Source organism: Chelonoidis abingdonii, chromosome 7, assembly GCF_003597395.2.
Source record: "Chelonoidis abingdonii isolate Lonesome George chromosome 7, CheloAbing_2.0, whole genome shotgun sequence".
Classification (NCBI taxonomy): domain Eukaryota; kingdom Metazoa; phylum Chordata; order Testudines; family Testudinidae; genus Chelonoidis; species Chelonoidis abingdonii.
The window spans coordinates 111501170-111511403 of NC_133775.1; the positions used below are offsets into that span (position 1 = coordinate 111501170).

At 48.8% G+C, this 10234-nt stretch overlaps 1 protein-coding gene across 1 annotated transcript in view; it reads right to left on the reverse strand.

Moving 5' to 3' along the window:
- Window positions 1–220: 220 nt before the first annotated feature.
- Window positions 221–10234, reverse strand: part of LOC116833296 (bromodomain-containing protein 8-like) — a 27031-nt gene continuing 17017 nt past the window's right edge. The window contains exons 7-8 of the mRNA XM_032794739.2: window positions 1813–1997; window positions 221–282 (exon numbers count right to left, since the gene is read on the reverse strand). Coding sequence (XP_032650630.2) covers window positions 221–282; window positions 1813–1997 — 247 coding nt within the window. The remainder of the gene's footprint in view (window positions 283–1812; window positions 1998–10234) is intronic.

Genomic DNA, 10234 nt, shown 5'->3' on the forward strand with positions numbered 1-10234 from the left:
GAGACGCGCGCCTGCGGGAGCCGCGTGTGCGCGCGTCTCGGGCCTCTTCGGCCCCGCCCCAGCCCGGGGCACCGGCGCCCCGCCGGGGGCGGCCCCAGGCAGCAAAGAGACGGGGTCCTAGGCCCGGTGGGGGGCAGGGAGCAGCCCCAGCCCAAGAGGGAATCTAGCACAGGAGCAGAGTCCCTAACTTCTGGGCACCGACCAGGCTTTTCACCAGAATTCAGGCATCAAGTTTGGACTCCAGCTTGTCACCCCAGCCCAACCTCTCTGGCTCCTCAGCACCTGCAGGGAGGACAGAACAAGGCAGGGAACGAGCCCCGAGGCACTGCAAAGCCCCTCTCCCTTCGGCATTTCAAGAGTGCCTTTCCAGCCGGAGTGTTGGCCTGGGGCGTTTGCGAAGCAGGGTCAAATCTCACTGTGTTCCTAGTAGCGTGGCTGTCCTATGAGTGCTGAGTTACTCTTTGAAGAGGGAGCTCTCTCGAGTTTGCCTGTTGAAACTATTCTACTTTATTTTAAGGCAGGGGAGGGCTAGTTCAGGAGTTTGAGCATGGGCCTGTTAAACCTGGAGTTGTGAGCTCAATCCTTGAGGGGGCCACTCAGGGATCAGGGCAAAAATCTGTCTGGGGATTGGATTAAATGACCTCCTGAGGTCCCTTCCAACCCTGAGAGTCTATGGCAGTAGCTGCCTGGGATAGGACCTCCAGGCTGAGACTGAGGGGCATGTGGGTTCCAGAAACTTTCCCCTGTAGTAGTTAAGGAGTTCTTTCTGGGGACGACTGTGTGAGATTACCACAACTTCACACGCAAGATTTATTAAAAGTAGAGAAAAGGGTGGCTTTGCTCTGTGTTTACAAAATGACCTAGATTCCAAGCCAAAAATGCAGTTAAAAACAAGCATACATATCAGTGATGGAAGGGTAAAAACATTTACAGAAGTGTTGTAACAATCCCCAAACCAAACATTACAAACCCAGGAAATTCAAGTTTAGATTACACTGTGTTAAGGGTTGGAAATGCACCATTAGCAACCTTAACTCTGACCTGTGGTGACATCATGCAATAGCCATATGATTATGATTAAGGCACGTTAGTGTGTGTGACCTGAGATTAAACAGATTTTGAAAGGCCTTGTAGCTGTTTCCCCTGATGTCCTCATTACAGGGATTACATTGCAGAAACAAAAAGCCATAACAGCCACCTTTCAAAGGCTTAAATGACCTTATGCAGAGCCTGCATTTCACAAACAGTATGCACAGCTCTGCCTCAGTCAATTTCAGTATTGTCCTTTCACCTATGCAGATTGACATCATCTTCAATACACCCTCCCATTCTCCACTGTGCTAAACAATGAATTAGGGACCGAGGTACAGACTCCATCACAGGAACTCTTAAAAGTGACCAAGGGCTATACACCTCCTTTCTTTGGGGATGGCATCTTACTTTAGTGGCCTGGGAAAGGTCCCCAAACCTTGGGAACATCACCACCACCCCAGCCAAGAAAGGGGGCATCCAGCTCAGGGAGTGTGTGCCCAGCCCCACCCCAAGCCAAGGAAGGGGATGTCCTTTCCAGGGCAGAGGAGGCCCCAGGAATCTAGAAATTGCATTTAGTTTTTTTAATCCAGCTTCCTGGCATCAAGGCGCAATAGCTGCCATTCCCATGGACTGTGAGAAATCACTGCTAGTACAGGGCAGCGGAACAGGGTCTGGAACAGCTGGGGGAGGGTATTACCCCCCAAAACAGGCCCCTCATCTGACCATCTCCCTACTGTCTCCTACAGCTCAGCCTTTCCTCTGAGCACAGGAGGGTCTCACCCAGAAGCTGAAGCTGCTCCAGGACGTCTTGCTGCATCTCCACAGCCATGCGGTGCACGTGATGGTCAGAGCTGTTATACATCACTGCATTCTGGAACATCAGCATGAGGTCGCGCTGGAATTGGGCTGTGGTCCAGATCTGGCCCTTGGAGAGGCGCCTCTTTATGTTGGTTAAATCCATGGGTCTGGAAGGAGGCATGAAACTCAACTGTACATACCTAAGGACTCCCCTAAACGTGCCTGGATGGGGGTGGGCACTCTCCCTGAGATAGAGGCCTCATTTTTGTCTCTCTGCAACCCCAAACACTGGAATTCTTAGGCCCAGTTCGCAAGAGGAAAATGTCAAGAGCTTAAGAAAGCTGGAAAGAAACTGGGGATTTGGGTGATATGTAGCACATGGCTAATTAACTTGCAATTACTTCTGGAAAAAAAAAAAAGTGACACTGAGCAGAAAAGGAAAGAGGCATGATCCTGGTAATTAGCACCTGTCAAATCAACCCCAATTCCCTTGTGATTAAAAATGGCACGTTAAGAAAAATATCTATAAAGAACAAGAATCTAATGGTGCTACGGGAAAAAGCCGTGGTGATGAGGGGGCGTATTATAAGGACTACATATTTCTTACTTTCTTTTGAAATCATTACAGAATTGATGGGTGAAGTGGGAGGTGGAAGAGGATGACCATGATTAGAAACACAGGCCGTGAAGAGAATGAGCTTCATCTTTAAAAAATGTACTTAATCCATCTGGGGGAAAAAGGATCTGAAACTCAGCTCCTCACTGGCAAGGGGAACCTTGCAAAACAGGAGTGATTGGGAGACTAAGGAGAGGGGAACCGCAAATGAGACAAGTTTACAACACAATACGATGATACAAGAACATCAGTGTGATCCTAGGCAGCATAAGCCTGTAACTGGTGTGAAAGTAGAATGAATTATATTGTGAAAATAGAAAGGAATAAAGAAATGCTGTCTGTACCTTTAAGCAAAATTGTTGGAATGCTGCAATCCAGGTATCAGGAATACAGACATTAACAGAACAATTGCACCGTTTAAGGGCAATTGGTGAAGTATTAGCCTTAGCTCGATAAGAGTTAGTAAGGAAGTAGAATACGCATGCCGTGCCCCAGGTGAATTTTACTGTTTTGCTTTCTTTGCCCCTTTGTCTAATTCCCGCTCTTTTATCTGTATAAATGACTGTTTGGGTCTTGCATGGCCACTCACATTATCTGGGTGTTACTGGCAGAGCGCTGTGCTAATAAAACAGAGTGGTCTGACAAATTGTGAGTCCTGATTCTAACTTTGAGAATTTGGAGGTCCCACTGAGATGGCAACCGTCTTCACTGGGGCCGTGTGATTCCTGACTGTTTGTGGGACAACAGTGGCAGCCGGCATCTGGGCATTTGGCCCGAGCGGTCCTCCTCCTGAACAGAAGGGTGCACAACCACAGTGAAGTCTATGCCACCGAACCTGTTGGTTCCCACTCTGTTCTGGTAGGGATCTCGGGATCTGACATCAGGAATCTGGTCAGGTAATTATTTCTGTGTTTTATCCGGACTGAGGACTGTCCTGTCTCTGTGTCTATCCATCCTCTCTGTGGAGTGTTTGAGTCTAGGTGCCGTCTCTGTCTGGGGATCGGCCAACCAAGGGGTTCCCGTCCCTGCGGTCTGAGTGAGTGAAATCTGCAAAATCGCAGCCGCACCGCACCTTGGGTAAAACCCTTGGTGTGAAAGCAAGGGCGATTGACGCAGTAGCCTGTGGGCTCCTTTTGTGTGTTGCACCGGGCATCACTCTAACGAACCCGAATTTCCTTCTTGTGTGATTGGTGTGTAAAGTCCTCCTGTATGGGTAACCAGACGTCTAAGTCAGGGCAGTTCCCTAAAGGAACGCTGTCTCATTTTATGTATTTTAGGAAGAGTCCGGACTCCTGTAAATTTCTGGAAAAATGGTCTAGGCTAACTCAGGGAGATCCAAAAACTCAGTGGCCACTGTTAGGATCTTGGGACAAGGACCAAGTAGATGTCTTAAAAGACAAACTCAGCCAATCTAAAACTAAATTGACAAAAGGAGAGGTCGATTGTTTCATGCAATGGTGGGAAGAGGCAAATCGTAGATAGACAGAATCGAAACTTGCCTCTCTCAAAGATTCAAATGATAAGTTAAAAGCTTTATTGGAAACCTCCTCTCCCACCACTAGACCGAGTGCTCCCCTTTAGCTGGTTCTTAGAGCAGACCCCCCTTCATACTCCTGTCTCTGGGTGGTAAAAGACGAAGAAAACCCCTTGCTAGATTCCGGGGACGAGGATGAAGACGACACATTAATTGGCCTGGCAGCCTTGTGTCGAATCAATAGATGGCCACCCACGCCCCCAGCTCAGGAACAATTCGCAGAGATATCCAGTTCAGACCCGTCTGGATCATCCGGTACTGCCGAAGCCCATTCCTCTGGACTCGCTCTGCCTCGTAAAAGCTTGCGCTTGGGCCTTAAAAATATTCAGGCTCCCCTCCGAATCCTGCATACTGGAGGCCAAGACGGGGGTCCCACTTGGAGCTATTGTCATAAGTAGATAGGTAAGGGTTAAATTTTCTTTACCTGTAAAGGGGGAACCAAACACTTGACCAGAGGACCAATCAGAGAACTGGATTTTTTAAAAGTCAGGGGCGGGAATTGGGGACTCTGAGTCTTTTGTTTCTCCCAGCTATGGAGTGAAACAGCTTTTCTTCTAACTCCAATTCTTTTTTCTAACTTTCCGCTACAAGTTTGTGGTACAAATGTTAGGCACAGGCTTATAGAGCTGTGTATAGGCTTTGTTTTGTTTTTTACATGTGTGTTGTTTTGCTGGATGGTTTATAATTCGGCTATCTTTTTAAAAATCAGATGCTTATTCCTATTTTCTTATAAGCCATATTCCCTGATTGATTCTCTTAATGCGTGTTTAGTTTATCTGTATTTTCTTTCTTTTTTTATAATTAAAAGTTTTTCTTTTTAAGACTTGGGTTGAGTTTTCTCTCTGGGTAGATTAAGGTACAAGGGAAGGAGATTCTTGTTGTGTTAGATCTACGGAGGGGGGCTCGGCAGCACCAGCGAGTGGTGGGAGGGAAAGAGGTAGGATTATCTCTGTTCCCTTGTGTTGAAGGCTTGCATCAGGGGGGAGAAGAAGGGGGAAGGGAGGTATTTACCTTGCCGGTAAGACTCAGACTTCTGGGTCTTGGGGATCTCTCCAGGGGGAGTTGGGGAGACCAGAGAGGAGGTTCTCCAAGGAAAGGTTTGGGGAACCCGAGAGGAGGCCGAAACCCTGGAAAAACTTCAGATGGTGGCAGCGAGATAAGATCCAAGCTGGTAGAAAGCTTGGGGGAGTCCATAGTAAGCACCCAGATTTTGGACGCTAAGGTCCAGATTTGAGATAGACGCTTATCACAGCTATAAACTCTGGACTCGCACAAAGCTCCTTTCAATTGTAAAAGGCTTTCCAAAGCCCCGAGAAAATCCTACCAAATTTGCAGAGGAATTTTTGTTAGTATGTGATACCTATGAACCCTCTGAGGCAGACCTCCTGCAGCCGTGCAAGCTACTTGCAGCAGCCCCTACTGAGCATGAAAAATGGCTCACAGCAGCAGCAGATTGGCTTGCTGCTGATCACCACTCTACTTTACCAGACACTGGTCCTAATGCTGAATACTGAAAAAAGTGTAAAGAATGGGCTAAAAATCTATTTGAAGCCATTCCTCGGGTATGGACTCCTAAAACCAACTGGATGGCCATAAATGGCTGTAAGCAATGACAGAGAGAAAACCCAGGCGACTATCGCACCTGGCTAACTGACATTTTTCTGCAACATTCTAGTATACAGCAACCAGGTAGAAATGGACAGGACGCCCTGGCTAGTGCGTTTGTTAATGGCCTCCTGCCTGCTACTGGCAATATGCTAAAATGAATAAGTGTTGGGTGGGAGACTGAAACCATGGACAAATTGCGAACAGTGGCAGAGCACTGCCAACGTACTTTAAAAGGAAAGGAAGAACAATCAGCTCAACAGTTAATGGCCTTGCAAATACAGCATTATTCAGGGCAGGGCAAACAGTATCCGGGATGGGGAAAATACCAGGGACGGGGCGTGGTTGTGGGAGAAGCCAGGGAACTGGATTTTCGGGTTATGGGGATGTTTGTAATTACTGTAAACAGCAGGGACATTGGAAGAACGAATGTCCCAGCCGGCCTGGTAACTCTGTGAATAATCAGTTAGACCCCCTGCCAGCACAGCCAGCCAGTCCCCAGCCATACTCTGCCCCACAGCAATGATGGGACACCGGGGAACCGCAGGAAATTTTAGCTCTTTTACTACCTCTCACTCCCACGGATGAGTGTGTGTTAACTATCAATGATCTGTCTCTCCCGTTCCTTGTTGATACGGGAGCTTCGCTCTCTGCAGTTCATACTACGACCTACCTGCGGTTCCCCACTCCAGAAAAACCGTGTCTGCTGTGGGCATTACGGGAGTCCCAACCCTTTATCCCCTTTCAAAGCCTCTACCGGTCCAGGTTGGTCCCCTTTCTGCGGATCATGCCTTCCTTCTCTCTGATTCCACTCCGGTAAACCTTTTGGGTCGGGATCTGTTATGTAAGCTTGGCTGCACCATATACTGTTCCCCGGATGGAGTCTATTTACAAATTCCCCAGTCCTCCCTGAGTGATTCTGTAGCCTCCCTGCTGTCTGAAACGCCCCTTTCCACTCTGGTCCCTTGTTGCCCACTGGTCCCGTCCCTTGAACACCTAATTTCGCAGGTCCCATCCTCTCTGTGGCCAGCCCATCCCTTTGAGGTGGGCCGCTTAAATACTGACCCCGTCTGCATTACTGTTCACTCTTCCAAACCCCTGCCTCGCCTATCTCAGTACCCTTTAAACCCTGAGGCAGAGGCTGGCATTGCTCTGGTCATAACTGCCCTGCGGGAGCAAGGCATTATTGTTCCCTGTTCCAGTCCCTGTAACACCCCTATCCTCCCCGTTCGAAAAGCTGAAGGCAAATCATGGCGATTTGTTCAGGACCTTCGAGACATTAATCGTATTGTCATACCCGCTTTTCCTGTTGTCCCAAACCCAGCAACGATCCTGGCTTCTATCCCACCAGCTGCAACTCTTTTTACTGTTGTTGATTTGTGTTCTGCTTTCTTTTCTGTTCCGGTTCACCCTGACTCCCAGGACCTCTTTGCCTTTTCCTGCAAGGGACAGCAATATACATGGACCACGCCCCCTCAGGGGTATATGGAAAGTCCATCTTACTTTTCCCAGGCAATAGCCCGAGACCTAGCTGACCTTGTTTTCCCATCCGGGTCCACTCTAGTCCGATATGTAGATGATCTTCTCCTCTGTTCCCCCTCATTATCTGCCTCAAAAACTGATTCTTTAGTGCTCCTTACTGCCCTAGCAAACAAAGGTCACAAGGCTTCTCGCTCTAAACTACATCTCTGTCAAGCCTCTGTCACATACCTTGGTTTTCTCCTCTCCCACGGTTCCCGTATGCTTTCTCCCACCCGCGTCCAGGCTATCCTTAGCTTTCCCCAAGCCTGCTCCCCAAGCCAGGTCTGAAAATTTTTGGGCATGGCTGGATTTTGCAGGCAATGGATTCCCCAATATGCCTCCCTTGCAAAACCTCTACAGGAAGTCACTCGACTCTCTGTGCCTAATCCCATGCCATGGCCACCTGAAGCAGACTCTGCCTTTGTTTCCCTCAAACAAGGTTTGGGTTCTGCTCCTGCTTTAGGGCTGCCAGACTATTCTAAGCCTTTTACCCTTTTCTGCCATGAACAATCTAGATGTGCACTTAGAGTTCTCACTCAGGTGCACGGAGGCAAGAACCGCCCAGTGGCTTATTTCTCTGCCACTTTGGACCCTGTCGCCCAAGGTCTACCCCCTGCCTGCGTGCTGTGGCTGCCGCAGCACGCCTAGTCGAAATGTCTGAATCCCTTGTCCTTCACCGCTCCCTTACTCTTATGGTCCCTCACTCTGTGGAAACTCTGCTGTTACAACGCAATACAAGCCACCTCTCCTCTGCTCGCCTTACTAGGTATGAACTTCTATTGCTGTTGGCTTCATATATCACCATAAAGCGTTGTTCTCAGTTAACTCCTGCCACTCTCCTTCCCTTGTCTAATGATGGTGATCCTCACAACTGCCTTGCAACTGTCCCTGCTGTCACCGTCCCGCGCTCTGACCTTTCTGATGTCCCTCTCCCTAACTCTGACCTTGTTTTGTTTACTGATGGGTCCTGTTTTCGAGACAACCAAGGTTGTCTCTTTGCAGGATATGCTGTAGTGTCACTTTCTGAAACCCTAGAAGCTGCGCCTTTACCTTCTGTAACCTCAGCGCAAGTTGCTGAATTAGTTGCCCTCACCCGTGCCTGCTTTTTGGCGGAGGGACGCTCCACCACCATTTACACTGACTCCCGCTATGCTTTTGGGGTTGTACATGACTTTGGCACCCTCTGGCAAGCTCGGGGTTTCCCTACCTCTGCCGGTACCCCTATTAAAAACGGCCCCTATATTGCTGCTCTCCTGTATGCAGTTTTACTTCCCTCTGCCCTAGCTATTGTTAAGGGCCCTGGCCACTCGACCGCGGATACTGATGTTGCTAAGGGTAACGCATTTGCTGATACCTCTGCTAAACATGCTGCTGCCATAGAACCTTCCCCAGATGCATTTCTAGGTTCCCCCTCTGTTTCTATACCACCGTCGTCCCTCACTGACCTCACCCTGCTCCAGGGCTCTGCCCCAGAAACTGAAAAAGACTCCTGGGTTGCCCAGGGTTGCTCTCTACATCCTGATTCCCTTTGGCGTTCGCCCACTGGTGCCTTTGTGGCCCCCTTTTCATTCTACCCATCGCTGGCCGCCCTGCTACACGGTGTTTCGCATGTCGGAAAGGAGGGCATGGTCTCTGCTGTAACTAAGGCGGGATGGTGGGCCCCCCATTTCAGCTCTTTTGCAGCCCACCACTATGCCGCCTGTACCACTTGCCAAAGCCACAATATTGGTAAACCTGTAAAAGTGGCTCAGGGATTCTGGGGCTTGCCCCAAGCACCCTTCTTGCATCGGCAACTTGATTTTGTACAAATGCCTAAGTGTCAACGATATGAATTTATTTTGGTTATGGTATGTTTATTTTCTGGTTGGATTGAAGCCTTTCCTTGTCACAAGGCAGACTCACTGTCCATTGCTAAATGTTTGTTAAATCATATTATGCCTGCCAATGGCATTCCTGCCACTCTGTCCAGTGACCGGGGTACATATTTTACCGGACAAATTGTCCAACACCTGTATCGTATATTACATGTCACACACCTGCTCCACTGTCCCTACCACCCACAAAGTGCAGGTGCTGTGGAAAGGCGAAATGGTGTACTTAAGAATAAGCCTGCTAAGTTTTGTGACTCCACAGCGTTAAGCTGGCCAGCAGCTTTACCACTAGCCCTTATGGAAATGCGATCCACTCCATCCCAAAGGCATAAACTGAGTCCTTTTGAAATTGTTATGGGACGCCCTTTGCGAGCTGGGCTACCATTACTCCAGTCCCAGACTTGAACTTGACTCATAGTACACTCCATTATTGCAAGGGATTAATGCAAGCTGTAAGTCACTTCCATTCACAGGTTCGAGCTGTCTGGCTGACAGAACCCACCTCTGACGCCTGCCATAACCTTGAGCCAGGTGACCGGGTCTACGTACGGCACCACCATCGAAAACACGCCTTGGAACCTCGGTGGAAGGGTCCTCATCAGGTACTGCTTACTACCCAGACAGCTGTTAAACTATCTGGCATCACAGTGTGGATACATGCTTCATAGTGTAAGAAGACACCCTCCCCGGCGAACCAATCAACACCTCAGAACTGCACAGAGTCAGTTTTGACTCCAGAAGACGACATAGAGGAACAGCCTGCAATACCTTACAATCTACACTTTCGTAAGGGTTACCAAAAGCAGACGACAACTTAAAGCAAGGCCCACCAAAAGAAGCAATAGTGAGCCTAGTGCCTGCTGCCTGGTGGACATAAAACCGTCAATGCGGTTCCCTCAGTTGAGGTTGTCAGAATCAGAAGGGCCTTGCCTCCAACATGCGCCTCTGGTGGCACCTGTTCCTCGGCTGCTGGTGTCTTAAGGTCTGGGGAGACCACAATGACAATTCTTTTATCCAGCAGCAAGTGTGGATAGCTCAGACCCTTAATATTTCTAAATGCTGGGTCTGCAGCCACATCCCAGCGCACTCTCAAGCTGGTGTTCCTGTCCTTTTCCCTCCACCACACTTATCCATTTAGATACATTTATTCCCACTTAATTCCCCAGACCTCACTGGAGGACCTTGTCCATTTAACAAAACGTGGAACAGCAATGACACTTGGGAAGCAGTGGGAATAAATGTATCTAAATGGATAAG